The 16,968-nt window shown below is 32.9% G+C and overlaps 1 protein-coding gene across 1 annotated transcript; it reads left to right on the top strand.

Moving 5' to 3' along the window:
• The first annotated feature begins 1,132 nt into the window (after positions 1-1,132).
• Positions 1,133-4,543, top strand: LOC116020419 (cytochrome P450 CYP736A12-like). Its single transcript, XM_031260896.1, has 2 exons — positions 1,133-1,849; positions 3,716-4,543. The coding sequence occupies exons 1-2, from the start codon at positions 1,154-1,156 to the stop codon at positions 4,541-4,543; spliced, it is 1,524 nt and encodes a 507-aa protein (XP_031116756.1). The 5' UTR covers positions 1,133-1,153.
• Positions 4,544-16,968: the final 12,425 nt, after the last annotated feature.

Here is a 16,968-nt window from a genome sequence, read left to right on the forward strand (position 1 = left end):
TTATCTGATTATATGGTGAATTTATATGGTGTATAATTTTTTAAATGTTTTTTTTTTAAAATTTTATGAAATAGCATTCATATTCTCTCAAAATTCATTCCGTGATCAAACGTGCTATTAAGATTATGCTGAAAATATAGTAAAAATACGTTAAGCCTTTTTGTGTAGCTGAACATAATTTAGCGCACACAAACAATTTTAAGTGTAAAAAATTACTCGTTTCAAGCAAGAATAAACTAAGTATGAGAGTAAATGCATATCAGTAAATGAGAAAGAGATTTATGATGGTTCAAGTATAGTATAATTTCTCTAATCTACTCTTCTTCTTTTCTTTTTGAGGACTACTGATTTTGTAACAATATAGTATCTATTTATAATTACTTTTTCAACCTACTGAAGCACAAAGAGTCAAGCACAAATCTAATTTGAGCATGAATAAAGAGATTTAAGCTAAGCTGTGAATTTTGATCGATCTTAGGATTTAAATCTATTTATTCATGCTCAAACTGAGATATTAAGTTGAAAATGACAAAAATACCCTTAACAATTTTAGATTTTTGCAGGTTTTAAACGGATGGGTGACCGGCGCGATTAATTTTGGCATTAAAACAATAGTCGTGGATGAAAATTAGTACTAAAACAATAGTCGTAAGACCAAAATTGGTAGAAATTAAACATGTGGATCAAAATTATCATTTTGCTAATAGTTGTGGGACCAAAATTGATATTTTTGGATCAAACTGGAAGGGTTCACCCAATATTACATGATACAAACCGATATAATAATGGAGTACTGATGAAAATCAAAGAAAAAGGCACCAAATTTCCACCACAAAATGTTGGTACTATACGTTGCATTAAAATGGGTTTGATAATTCAATTCTTATCTTCAATCAGACAATCATTGTAAGATTGTTAACCCACTTTTGCAGTTATTCAGTATGGGTAAAAATTGAGACTACACATAGTTAATATTTTTTTTTTTTAGGTTTTAGCTGTCGGAGGGTGAGATATTTTTGAGGTTAGCTTCCTTGGAGGAGTGAGATATTTTTTTGGGTAGCTTAGCTTCCTTTCTTGTATATATATTGAAGAAAGTAGGATTAGTCTTCTCATTCCTCACAGCACAATTGCACCTAAGAGAAAATCATTGATAATGGCTTCTTCTATTTGTTTAGCACTTCTTTCTATCTTCATTGCAGGGTTATTGCGGTTGTTCCATCACCGGAGGGCGATACCGTCGTCGAAAAGTCGCCGGAAACTTCCACCGGGGCCACGTGGCCTTCCCATCATCGGAAACCTCCACATGCTAGGCACACTCCCGCATCGGTCCCTAAACGAGCTATCCAAAAAATATGGCCCCATAATGTTCTTGAAGCTGGGTAACGTGCCAACGCTGGTGATTTCCTCGCCCTCCGCCGCCGAGCTCATCCTTAAAACCCACGACGCCGTGTTTGCCAGTCGGCCGAAGAGCCACGTTGTGGACGACACCACCAACGGCTCTAAGGGCATCGCGTTTGCCCCATACGGTCCTCAGTGGCGCCACAACAAGAAATTCGTAACCCAAGAGCTTCTCTCCGCGGCGAAAATGGAGTCCTTTGCGGAGATGCGAAAGGGGGAGATTGAGGCATTGGTGAAGTCAATAAGGGCCGCTGCCGAGGGCCGGGAGGCGGTGGATCTTTCTAGTGAGGTGGGGAAGGTGATCGAGAACGTTACGTACAAAATGCTCTTTTGGTGTAGTGACAATGATAGGCGGCATGACTTGAAGTGTATGGTTGAAGAGATTGTGTCTTTGGAGGGAGCTTTCAATATTGCAGACTATATTCCCATTCTAAAGCCCTTTGATCTCCAGGTAAAGAAATGTTTACGCATTGTGCCAAAGCTTGATTTAAAGTCTTATTATATGTGATGGAGATATTGGAACGGGTCCAACAAGGATCCAAACCCAATGAAGGAAGCCCGAGGGCCTTGAACAAGCAAGGAACCCAGATCACATTACCCGGGTGGTTGACCTGATTGCGGGTACCGACAATTTATATCGTGGATCAGGATGCACAATGCATTGTGCACCCCGTACCAAAATGAGTTCTGTGTATTCTAGGCAATTATTCTGTGTATTCTAGGCAATCATTTTGTGTATTCATGTTAGTAACACAGGTTGTGATGTGTTTGTGCATTCGAATGTTTAGGAGGATGAGTTATGTGTATTTTGTGTCAATATTTTGTATATTCTAGGCAACCGTTCTGTGTATTCATGTTATTAACACAATTTTGATGTGTTTGTGCATTCAAATGTTAGGAGGATCAGTTCTGTGTATTTTGTGTCAAATATTCTGTGTATTCTAGGAAAACGTTCTGTGTATTCATGTTAATAACATTCGAATGTTAGGAGAATGCTGAGTTCTGTATATTTTGTGTCAATATTCTATGTATTCTAGGCAAACGTTCTGTGTATTCTAGGCAACCATTCTGTGTATTCATGTTAGTAACACATGTTGTGATGTGTTTGTGCATTCAAATGTTAGGATACATAGAATATAAGCCCAAGTATTATCTCTTATATTCTATGTTTTTCAAATTTCACAATGTTGTTTAAATATTCACCTTTTGTCGTGTGTGTTTTTGTGATCTGATGAACTTGTGTGTGTTTTTTGTTCTTGCTTCTTCGTCATTGTTTTTGTTGTTGTTCAAATTACAGTTATATTTTAATTTTTTTTTAAAAAAACCCTGTAATACGCCACATACTTACGACTTGTTTCGAACCAGGGTCCATAATGCATTGTGGACCCTAGTCCACGGTATAACGATCCCCGGGTACCAGACTCGGCCTCTGTGGTGTTTAGGCATTCTGAAGCCCATCTTCGGGGCCAAAACAGGTAGTTTCAGCCCAAACCCATGGCCTACGTACACAGCTGGAAATTTTCATATTTCCGGTGGTCGGAAGTCACCATTTTTTGGTCGAAAACCCTGATTCCGACCACTTTCCAACCATTTGTGGTATTTGAAAAAAAAAAAAGTTTCGTCGTTATTTCCAACCACCACATTAAGTGGTACGGTAGAAAAAATTGGTCGTGGGTCCAAATGTTGTGTTTCATATTTTTCGACCACTGATGGTCCGGTAGTCAAAAATTTCCACCGGGGTGATAGTTTTCGACCCTTTTTGGTGGTCGAAAATTTATTGAGTAAAGAAAAATTTATTTCAATACACTATCAATTTAAACAGAATGCTATCAGTAGTAAATATAAATTATTCCTTAAAATTCAAGAGTATGCCTATTCCATAATGAAAATATTATTTGGACTCCCAAGTTATATTCCCTACTTTTACTCCCCACACAAAAATTTGATATATAGTGACACTTTTTTGGGACCAACAGGATAAAGATAACCGGCCTATCGAATTTTTCCACGTCATTGCGTAAAAGTGATGTGGAGTAGAAAATGGGCATGTAGTAGAACTCATTCCGTAAACATGCTATTAAAGTCAAATTACAACTACAAAAGGGCCCCAAAAGAATATGAGTGCTACCCTATGCTAATTTGGTTGTTTATATTGAATATATCACAACATGTTAGTATACTACAAATAAAATCTTTGCGTCGTGGTCGGTTGAATAAACGTAAGTTGAAATTAAAAAAAAAAAAGAATATGCAAGAAATGAATTAGTTTCATCAAAATGATTTTTTTCCCTAATTCTGCTATGCAAAATTGTTACAGGGGTTGAACAAGAGAATTAAGGCAGTTGGAAAAGCTATTGACAAATTATTTGTAGAAATTATCAATGAACATGAACAAGATGCAAGAAATGGCATACCGAAAGGCAATAATGACATTGTAGATACAATGCTAGTCAGCCAAAAATGCCCTTCATCATCTACCCACAAACTTGACTTAGTAAGCATTAAAGCAATTCTCCTGGACATGATAGTAGGATCTATGGATACCTCTTATACATGGATTGAGTGGACTTTAGCTGAAATCATGAGGCATCCCAGAGTGATGAAACGCCTCCAAGAAGAGCTGGAGACTAAAGTGGGACTAAGTCGAATGGTGGAGGAGAAAGACTTGCCCAACTTGGAATACTTAGAGATGGTGATCAAGGAAAGCTTTAGGCTCCATCCAGTGGCAACGCTATTGGTTCCTCGAGAGTCGATGGAGGATATCGAATTAGACGGTCACTTCATACCAAAAAAGACACGAATTTTAATAAATTGTTGGGCAATTGGGCACGATTCTAATATTTGGTCAGACAATGTGGAGGAGTTTGTTCCGGAGAGATTTATGAACAAAAACATAGATCTCTGGGGACATGATTTTCACCTACTTCCATTTGGATATGGGAGGAGGGTATGTCCAGGAGTGAATTTGGGGTTGCTTACCGTTAAATTGATTGTTGCTCAGTTGATGCATTGCTTTAATTGGGAGTTGCCTAATGGAATGTCACCTACTGAATTAGACATGACTGAGACATTTGGATTGGCATCTCCAAAAGTTGAGCACTTGGTTGTTGTTCCCTCTTATCAGTTGTTTTATCAATTACCATAATCATATACTCTACTTATTACAAGTAATTTGGTTTCGCACAATAAGAGCATCCACAATGATGCATATTTGGTGGTTTATGTCAGAAAATAAGTCATGTTGGCATGAGAGAGAAGAGGAGAGAGAGGGGAAGGGAAGCTTTTGTAGATGAGGGATAATGGTACACTAAAAGCTGACCAAAATAATTTACTATACTCTGTTGTTGTGCGCCGCCCAGCGGGCATGTCAGGCGCGCCTAGCAACTTTAATTTTTTATTTATTTATTTTTAAATTTGATTTGTTTTAATTTCCCCGCCTCTCTTATTTTCTCTTTCCTAATCATACTTACAAAAATTCCTAAAAAACCGCAAAAAACCTCCATTGATAAAGATGCTCTAATACTAAGAGCATCTATAGTAGTTGGATTTTAGCACAATTTTTAAGAAAGCCATGTAATTAAAAAGATAAAATATGGAGAAAAAGAAAAAGAAAAAGAAAAAAAACAATATGACATTTAAAAAAAAAATGAAAGCAACAAAAATGTCAAATTAGTTGCCCGTTAGCGACCACTCTGACGTGCCCGCTTGGGGCGCAAAGTGCGCTCCACTTGCGCACTTTAGGTCTCTTTTTTTTTTATTTTTTATTTTTATTCTCCTTCAACAACTTTGTTCTTACTGGAGTAAAATGTTTAAGCCGCTCGAACAAGAAAACCTTTCGAAAAATGACTTCTCGCCTCCCGTATTCCATTCCCCCAGGCCAAAAAAACCACAAGCCACACCCGTAAAAAATTTGAAGCTAATATTTTGAGTTTTGAAAAAAACTAAGAAAAAACCACATACAGTACAGATTTGGTTGCCCTAATAGTAGTGGTGGTAAAAATCCATAAAGTTAATTAAAAATTTCTTAATATAAAATGATTGATTAAGAATGAAAGGGGTTGTTATGCCGTGGACCCAGGTCCACCTTGCAAGGTGGACCTGGTCTACATTCACATACACTATACTCTACATTCACATACACTATACTCTACATTCACACTTTGTAAACTCCACATTCACACATTACAAGATTATATGTTTAGTAACTATATTATCACTGTTATGCATTCACACATTCAAAACTCTATATTCACAGGTCCTATACTCCATATTCACAACTTGAGAACTCCACATTCACACATTACAGGGCTACGTACAAGTTGCTAGAACTTCTTAACTCTATTACAGATTCACACATGCATAACTCTACATTCACGATTTCTACACTCCATATTCACAATTTGAAACCTCCACATTCACACATTTCTGGGCAACTCTACATTCACACAATCATAAATCTACATTCACGATTTCTATACTCTACATTCACATTTTGAAACCTCTACATTCACACATTTTTGGACAACTTTATATTCAGCAATATGTTTACTAATTAAAAAAAAAAAAACGACATTGTTTTGGACCCAGGTCCACCTTGGCAAGGTGGACCTGGGTCCACAGCATAATTTACCGAATGAAAGAGTTGAAAAGTACAAAAGTTCAAGAGGCCAGGGAAATAAGATGCGAATTGGCAAATTATGCTATGGACCTGGGTTCACCTTGCAAGGTAGACCTGAGTGCATGTTTACAATTTTAGAACTCTATATTCATAATTTTAGAATTTTATGTTTACAATTTTAGAACTCTATTTTCACAATTTTAGATCTCAATATATAAAATGACATTACTCAATATTCACAAATTTTGAACTCTATATTCACAATTTTGTTATATAAATTCAAAAATTGTGTTATACTGTTGAATATAGGGTACGGTTATGAAATTGTGAATATAGAGTTATGAAATTATGAATATAGAGTTTTGTAATTGTGAATATAGACTTATATAATTGTGAACATAAAGTTCTAAAATTGTGAACAATTTATTTGATTGTATAGATATAGAAAAGAAATTTTAAAAAAATTGTAAAAAGTCAATGCAATCCCGTGAATGCTGCGATAAGATAAAGAGGGTTAGATCATCTTCTTTCCAACAGTCAAAGTTAGTGGTTGAACTTGTATATTCTTTCCAACAGTCAAAGTCTGATGCATTGCGTTCTAAGAATGGGTTTTGAGTAAGAGGTAACTATTGTATACTTTGTGCAGTGTCTTTGAGAGCATCCTATGAAACTGTCTTTGGACCTACTATATGGTCTAAGGTTTGAGAACGGTGGACCCATTGTGAAGCACATATTCCTACAAAGTTTTTGAAGATAATTTCAATTCATGTCAATACTTGGGTGGAGAATAGAATTAACCCTGATTTGCTTGAGGGCAAACAAATGTTTAAGTGTGGTGTCTTTGATAAGTGTTTAATTGCACTAATTTTTAAAAGCTATTTCATATGAATTTTGAATATATCTTGCTTAGTTTGATAGAATATGGTGTTTAGTTCATTAACATTTGATTTTCATGGATTTCTTAGCAAGAATGATGAAATAAAATTCTCTATGATATGCTGGGGGGAATTTTTGTTGTAACTTTGTCATACAAAGTCCAATTGAGGTGATTGAAGTGTCTATGAAAAGATAGCGAAGTCTCATACACCTATCATGTTGATAGATTTCAGAGATTCAAGAGAAATCAAGTTACTCTTCGGATTTTAGGATTCTAATTCCATGAATTTTAGGAAGAAAATAAGGTAGTCCTGAGACAAAATTATCCTTTCCTTTTAATTATAGCGTGTATTATTCTTCAACTTCCCTTTGTGTATATTTATTTAATTTAAATTTTTATATGCAACACCTATTCAAAATTTGCATTCTTTATGTGTTATTTATATACAACAACTTTCGTGTATGTTCCTTTGAATTCTTTATATGCAGAACTCTTCAAAATTTACATTTTTTATATGCAACAACTCTAACAATTTGTGAATTAATTTGTCAATTATAAATAACAACAACAACAACAATATCAATGGGCATTTAGGACTTTATACTACTTATTCCCTCTCAATTCTTATGTATACCAAACATTGGAATTGAAATTTTCAGTAATTTTATTCCTGCAAACCAAACACTGGAATTTAAACTCCCACTTTATTCCCGCATTATCCTTTTCCCATGGAATTGCAATTCTTTTCCCACCTAATGCCTTCCCTCTAACCAAACACCATATTAAGGTTTGCGTAATATTGTAAAGTATGATAATACAATTCCTAGTCGTACTACAATTGTACATTAAAATATGTTAATACAATTCCTAATACAATATATTTTTTTCCTACTTTCCTATTCGTAATACAATTTTAGATTAAAATTACTAATCGTAATATAACTGGACATATAGTTCCCTGCAACGTAATCTATACTATTAAGCTAAGAAAAACAAAATCCTCTATTTTAACTTTCCGCCAAAAACACTACCATACTATGCAATTTTTAATTTTCTTCCCTTTGGTATAAAATATAAATAATGGTAGTGGCCGGTAGTGAAGCATTGTACGGTCGATTTATGGTTTTATCTCTAAAAACACCAATTAATATGCATGGGAATGGTAATACAACTCAAATTCAAATTATTTGTAATACCCTTTACATTTTATTATATAAATTTTGATTTATTTGTTGTTTTAAATAATTGATTTACTCAAATTAATTTGTTAATTATTATGTACATATTTGATTTTATTATCATATTAATCAATACATGTGCGACATGAACACTACAGAAAGACGAATGTATGTATTTAAGTTGTGACTGTTTGTGTAAAGCAGAATCAAGCGGTGAAAATCTATCAAAAGTACATACTCCTGAATTTCTAAATAGTTTGAGATGGTTTGGACTCCCTAATCATTTATTGACATTAATGGTTGGTGCACCTGTTATGTTATTGCAGAATATAGACCACCCTCTTGGTCTTTGAAACGATACGTGTCTCATCGTCATAAGATTGGCATATCACATTGTCGAAGCAAAAATAGTTAATGGGACACATGAAGGAACCAAAGTTCTTGTCCCCCGAATGTCTTTCACTCCTTTTGATATGAGATTGCCCTTCAAGTTTCACCGTAAACAATTCCCATTGATGCTCGCATATACCATGACTATTAACAAAAGCCGGGGCCAAACACTGACTCATGTTGGGCAAACCGGTGTTTAATCATGGTCAATTGTACGTGACTTTTTCCCGAGTGCATGAAGGTGTTAATATATATATATATATATATATATATATATATATATATATATATGTATACATGTATGTATACGTATATGTATACATATACACATACACATACAACACACACACACACACATATATTAGAATAAGTATTAGTACGTAGTTAATTATAAAAATTTCTAGAACTTTTTACTATTTTTAGTTCTAAACTAATAAATATATTTTTAAAAATTTAACAATTTAGTTATTATATTTGAATATTTTTTTATTTTATGTTTTAATATAACTGGTGAATTTTATAATTTTGTTTATGTGTAAGTAATTTAAATATTATTTAAATTGTTTTTAATAATTAAGATAATAAGGGGTACGGTGGGCACCTGTAGTAGGCACTCGCACCAGGTGGGGTGGGGTGGATTTTGAAAAGGTCCAGTCAATTCGAGTTGGGGGTGGGGTGGATGGGGGTGATTGGAGAAAATATAAGGTTGGTTGGGTGATGGATGTAGATAGCCCTCCCCGATCTACTCCCGACTCATTGTCATCCCTATTCATAATGAATGTTGTCATGGGGGTTCAGCGGTAAATTATTGTGTGGATCATGGTTTACACAGTACTATGTGGATCATAACAAAATGTATATTTTTAATATACTAAAAGTACATTATTTGTGTACTGAATTTATATTATACAAAATAATATACTTTTAGTACTCAAATAATGTATTTTTTTCTTAATACAATGTACATTTTTAATATATACTAAAAGTATGTTATTTGATAATATGGTCCACATAGTTGTGTAGACCATGATTCACACAATAATAATAATTGGGGTTCGGGCCATGGTTATAGCCATGATTAGGCCCATCACCCACGGTGTTAGAGGAAATGTAGTGTAATTAAGCCATTGGAAGAAGCTGAGCATCCATCGAGATTGGGTGGCTGAAGCCTTTTGCTACTTGATCAACTCAGCTACACAACCGGTGAAAATGAGATTATAGGTCATAATTTTCAACAAGGTCGGGTGAATTCATTGTAATCCTCGGCCTTAGCGCCGCGAGATTTCGTCGTGGTTGCTTATGTTAAGACTCTTAAGATTGTTTGTCATGGGTGTAACGATGGTGTTATCTTCCACTCAATTGGTTAGGAAGATTATCAAGATTAGCTTAGAGGAGACACAGAGCCCATCAAACTCATTTCCAAAAAAAATAAAAAAAAATTACAAGTCTATTTACTCTCTTCTACATTTGTTCAAAAAGTCTTCGAGATTATAAAACTCGTTTTTTTTTTTTTAATTTTATTATAACAATGACAAATTATGAATATGCGTTACATTTTATGACCCAAATTGTGATTTTCAATTCTTATCCAATTTGTCGGCCTAAAGAGATTGGCTCCAATTAATTTAGTGTCAACCACTCAAATTCTCTCCTTCATTTGCATTCACATCGTACATTATTGGCTGTCACGTTTCATAGAAAAAAAACAAAAAGAAAAAAAGGTTTGGTCTCTTCCAGGGACAACCACACAATGCAAGTGGACAACTTACAGGAATTTGGGACAGCAATAATACGTCCGCTCAATAAGAAAATTACAAATTTAATAATGTAAACGTTTTTAAAAAGTATTGCACGCAGAGATTAGAATAGGCTTACCACTGTTAAACGGCCCCACGTAAGTTCAAGGTTTGATGCTCGGCCCTACTACTGTGAAACATGCACACCGCAGCTTTTGTGAGATATCAATTCAAGGATTTTCTTAAATCTTTGTAACACTTGATAGTTGGTCTCTTCCTTGTGTCTCGTGGAATGCAATATTCCTGATTACCTCTCAGGCTCTCATTTATTGCTGTTAGCTCTTCATCGATCATTGAAGTGTAAGATTTTCCCTAATAATATATATATTATATATTATATATTAGGGCCTTAATTAAGTGGTGCAAGTTAACTAGGTTTATTAAGTGGTTTGGTTGGACTAAACAACTAGCAGTTGTATTCAACCAGACTCTGTGCCTATATAAATCTGTATTGATGGGATACAGGATGGGCATTATATAGCACATACAGTTCACGGTACTCATACTGCTCAGAAAATACCAGTACACCATCTAGGGTTCTGAGTCAAGTATGAGACAAATATGGCTGACGGTCTACCGTTCATGAGGCATTGCATCAACTGTGGCTGGAGATCAATACGGCTTCCGCTTCCGCTACTACGAATCAGGTTTCTCGTATACTATTCTATTTAGTTAGATTATTTATATCTAACATGAAGGACATCAACGTTGGATCAACCAATTGACTGAAGCTCTACTTTATCATTAAGGTATATATTTTGCAGCTTACACAATAGTCATCGTATGTACATTACAATTATGGGATTAGCAAATAGAGTTTTCGATAAACTATTTGTGTTTGTGTTCGTGTTTGATAAACGTTCGTTTATTAAGATAAACGAACATAAATGAAAAAAGTTTAGAACTCATTTAATAAACTAAACATTTGTATGCACGTTTACTAAGAGCTTGTGAACGCGTTCGTTAGTGTTCGTTTAATAATGTTCATGAATATACTTATTTATTGTTCATTTAATAATGTTCATGGACATGTCCGTTTAGTGTTCGTTTAAGACGGTTCACAGACTCAATTAAGTTTATTTTATTTTTAAAATTTTAATATACTACTTTAGTTTAGCCTAAATTTTTAAATTTCAATTATATTTTTCCTACCACTCCTACGGTCCTACCAATTATGAATTATCTTCTACTCAATTCTCATTCTGTTTAGGTTTTGAACTTTTGATAAGTTATCAATCGGTGCCCAAGGAAAAAGGGCCCAAAACGAGGAACATGTACATGTGTTTGTTTGTTTAGCGTTCGTGAATGTGTGCGTTAACGTTAACAAATACATTAGTGAATGTGTTTGTGAATGTTAATTCGCGAATATCAACGAACACGTTCGTGAATCTGTTCGCGAACGTTAACAAATACTAATGAATGTTTAACAAATAAACACGAATAGAATTTTCAAAAACCTTAACAAACGAACACTCTAAAAATCTTAACAAACAAACATAAACAACCTCTATTCGTTTGTTAGGCCTGAGCATCAGGCGGTTCAAATATTGGAACCGCCCACCCATTTGGTTTTCAGATAACCTAGATTATCCCATATCCATTTATTTTGAACAGTTTAACTAGTTAGATTTTATTTATTCAGATTACAATCGGTTTGAATCGGATTGCGGGTTTTATTGGATTGCAATAGTACTTTTAATGTAGTTTCTAAATATATAAATTTTAAATACTAATATTAAACTTAATTTTATGATACATTGAATTAAAAATAACTCCAGTGCCCGAACCAGACAAACAAAATAGAATGAAAAGAGTATATTTTTAGTATAAAGTATCATTTTATCTCCAAATTAAAGTAGTTTTACGGCTTTTCAGAACTTGTTTTGATGTCTAGATCGAGTCTTAAGGAATGTGCTTACAATTCTTTTTTTTTTCACACAAGACATTATTTATTCATTGTATTATTAACTTCTACCGATTGTACTTTAGTCAATAGAATTTATATCTTTTGCACCTAAGAATATTTGTTGAGCCTTGACATAGAAAAGTATATGCTGATTCCAGATGTGATTGGAGTTTAACACATCTAAAGACTTCAACACGTTAGTTAAAGACTTATAGGATCTGCATGATGACTTCTGCCTAAGTATTGACCTACTGAATCAAGATCAAATGCATACGAGTTCTTCCAGACATGATCTACTAGATAGAACTTTTGAACTAGTAAACTAAGGGGAAGAAGATGAAAAGGAGAGAACATGAGTAGCAAAAGATAAATTTTTTTAATTAGTATAACGCTTCTACGATGGCCCTGTTTGGTAAATAATCAGCCTATCAGCCAATTTTGGCTTATTTGACCACTATTAGTTGTTTGGTTAATAAGCTTTTTGTAACTCCAAAATGCTAAAATTCAAAAGGCTACTCAGAGCAGCCTTTTCAATTAGCTTCTTGAGAAAAGAAATTATACCAAACACCTATCAGCTAACAGCTAATTTATCAAACAACTTTCTACAATCAGCTAATATTATCAACAAATCATACCTTCTAACACAAACAGCCAACCCAATCAGCCAACAGCCATTTACCAAACAGGGCCGATATCTTTTTCTAAATTTCTCACCTTTGAGAGAAGATAAACTGTGTTATAAATTATTGTGTACTCTCATGAAAATTCTGAATAATCTAAAAGTGTAAAGTGAAATTATTATTGGTGTGCTCATTTACGAATAGAGTTAATTCTATTAAAGGTCTAGCTTTTTCAGATTTAATAAAGTTAATTACATTAAAAGCTTAACTATTGAGAATTTGCCAAATTAATTGTGTGTTATCAAATGTGTTCATTGTTTATCAAAATTAAGACTCCGTTTGGAAACTCAGAAAATGATTTACGGAGCTCATTTTCTAAATTTTCTCATATTTGAGTTTTTAAATTAAAGAAATAAAAGTCAAAAGAAAAATAATCATTTTGGTCATTGAAAAAAATGTCCAATTTGGAGGAAAATTATTTTTTTTTTAAATTTTTAGTAAAAAGACATTTACGGGATTCTTTATTTTCCAGTTTCTTTTTTTTTTTTTCTCCCATATCTTTTCAAGTTAGTTTCTGGATTATTGTTATTATTATTACTAGTGTTCGCACCCGTGCGATGCACGAAATGGATTTGTTATAATATTTTTAGAATATTTGGATCGATGTATAATTATATAAATTATAACATCAAATATTATATAGTGCAATTGAAAAGATGGTTTGGATCGATTATGTTTTGTGATATTATCATTGCATGAATTTGACCAAATAATTGTTGAATTAATAGCTAATGTGTAGATGTAAGCATCCGGTGCTGAAACTTTGAAGATTTTATATATCAGTATTTAAGATTTGTATAGCTTGGGCATATTTGCTCTTTGAAAAAAAAACATAATATTACCAGTTCGAATTTCACATTATTGAAAACCTCTTTGTAGACGACATTAGTAGTACTAATATAATTTTGTCCATCATCGTCTAGCGCTAACACTTTCAGGTTATCGGGATGGGTGACTCGGAAAAAAGTCACGTACAATTGATCGTGATTAAACATCGGTTTGTCCAACATGAGTTAGTGTTTGGCCCTAGCTTTTGTTGATAGTCATGGAATATGCGAGCATCAATGGGAATTGTTTACGTTGAAACTTGAAGGGCAATCTCATATCAGAAGGAGTGAAAGACAATCGGGTGATAAGAACTTTTGTTCCTTCATATGTCCCATTAAGTATTCTTGCTTCGACAATGTGATCTGCCAATCTTGTAACGATGAGACGCGTACGGTTGCAAAGACCAAGATTTTAGTCTATGTTCTGCAATAACATAACAGGTGCACCCACCTTTAATGTCAATGAATGATTAGAGAGTCCTGAAAATCTCAAACTATTAAGAAATTCAAGAGTGTGTACTTTTGATAGATTTTCATCCTCTGATTCTGCCTTACAAAGAGTCGCAACTTAAATATGTTAATCCTTCTATAGTGTTCATGTCGCACATATACTGATTAATTTGATAATAAAATCAAATAAGTACATAATAATTAACAAATTAATTGCAGTAAATCAATAATTTAAAATAACAAATAAATCAAAAATTGTATATAATAAAATGTAAAGATTATTACAAACAATTTGAATTTGAGTTATATTACCATTCCTAGGCATATTAATAGGTGTTATTGGAGAGCAAACCATAAATCCAGCATATAATGATTCACTACCGGCCACTGCAATTATTTATACCCGAGGGAAAAAAATTAAAAATTACATTTTATTTAAATAAAATAGTTAGCTACGCTATTAAGATAGCAAATTTACTTATAATTAATGTTGAGATTAGTTGGACTAAATGCTGGTGCACCAACAGCTGGTTCTAACAATGGCTGAGCATCGTCGAACAACCTATTTGGTTGGAGCAACGATGCTTGTGTATTATTCTGATTATACAATGATTCGTTTTCTTAAAAGTAAAATGTCAGAGTTAAATCAATTGTCGAGAAATGACTCGTAATATAAATAAATAACGAAAAATCAATTCAGTGATAAACATTTCATTTTATATGTTAATTAGATATTTATTACTTAATCATTTTTTAATATTAGTAATTTTAATCTAAAATTATATTACGAAAATGAAAGTAAGAAATAATATATTGTATTAGGAATTGTATTACCATATTTTAATGTACAATTGTAATACGAATATGAATTGTATTATTATATTTTACAATATTATGCAAACCTTAATAGTATATGAGTGTTTTGGGCGGAAAGTTAAAATCGAGGATTTTGTTTTTATTAATAGTATATAGATATATATATTACTTTGCAGGAAGGTATATTACAGTATTATTACGATTAGTAATTTTAATCTAGAATTTTAATACGAATAGGAAAGTAGGAAAGAATATATTGTATTATAAATTGTATTACCATATTTTAATGTACAATTGTAGTACGAATAGGAATTATATTATCATATTTTACAATATTACGCAAACCTTAGTGTTTTGGGCGCGAAGTTAAAATAGAGAATTTTGTTTTTATTAATAGTATAGATTACGTTGCAGGGAAATATATGTACAGTTATATTACGATTAGTAATTATATTATGCAAACCTTAATAGTATAGTAGTGTTTTGGGCACGAAGTTAAAATAAAAGATTTTGTTTTTATTAATAGTATAGATTATGTTGCAGGTAAGTATATGTATTGTATTATTACGATTAGTAATTTATTCTAGAATTGTATTACGAATATGAATTGTACGCAAACCTTAAATAGTATAGAAGTGTTTTGGACGGGAAGTTAAAATTAATGATTTTGTTTTTATTAATAGTATAGATTGTATTACGAATAGGAAAGTAGGAAAAAATATATTGTATTACGCTTGTGGTCTAGTGGTACACGGTGTCCTGGTTTACACTCCCACATAGATGATGGTAGAGGGTTTGAGCCTTAGTGGAGGTAGTTGTTGGCTCTTTGTGCTTCAGTAGGATAAAATGGAGGATTTTGTTTTTATTAATATATAGGTATAGATTACCACCGCCACAACTTATGAAAAAAAAATGCAATTTCTTAACACCACCACAAATACCAATACCACCACACCACATTAGTACCACCACCACCACTATCACCACCATTATACCACTACCAGAACATCATCACCATTACAAATAATATATTCATTTCCAAGAAAATGAACCAACAGAAAAAATATAGTTTCATACTCCGTAACTTTCAACCAAACAGAAAAGGATAATTTTATGACCTTCCGCTAAACAACAAAAAATTAAAATATTTTTTGATAAATAAGTCATTTTGTAAAAATTATTTTACAGAAAATATTTTTTCAGTTTATAAACGGGCCTCAACCGGTAAAACCAGCACTTTTATGTAGGGAGAATAAACCGATACAATAATGTAGTACTGATTAAATTTTAAGGAAAAGGTACTAAATCTCCTCCACATATGGGTTTGGTAATTCATGTGATCATGTCGACAATCCTTATATGATTGTTAACCCACTTTTGTAGTGATTGGCTATGGCATGCATTCCCTTTCCACGCACGTTTAAAAAACCATTTCTGTACTGTTTTAAACCTTAATTAGACCAACATCAGCCTGAGGTTTTTGCAAAGTCAAAAGGAAAAAAAAAAAAAAAAAAACAGATCAGATATGCGTAGAAGTAACATGCCTAGTAGAATTGCTCTTCTCGTACTTGCTTGGTGCGCAGGGATGAAAATAGATTAGGTCGAGCTAAATTTTAAAAAATTAGGGCATAAACCTGTTATGAAAATTTAATTAAGGTTTGAGAATAAGCAGAGCATGTATGTAGGTCTTGTTGAGCCTACAATAGGTCTAATTTGACCTAAATCTAAAGGCATATATATATATATATATATATATATATATATATAAGGAAGGGTTCAGGTGCATTTATAGTTTCTTGTACGCGTCTTAAGCATACAAACAAAACACCTTAATAACACAAATCACACACCTAAAGTTTTTAAATGGTACACCTTCAGTACACAAACCACGCACCTTAAGTATTAAAATGACACAACTTAAGTACACCACCACACGGGAAATGAATTTTATATATATATATATATATATATATATATATATATATATATATATATATATATATATATATATATATATATATATATATATATA

Source organism: Ipomoea triloba, chromosome 5 (assembly GCF_003576645.1).
Source record: "Ipomoea triloba cultivar NCNSP0323 chromosome 5, ASM357664v1".
Classification (NCBI taxonomy): Eukaryota; Viridiplantae; Streptophyta; class Magnoliopsida; order Solanales; family Convolvulaceae; genus Ipomoea; species Ipomoea triloba.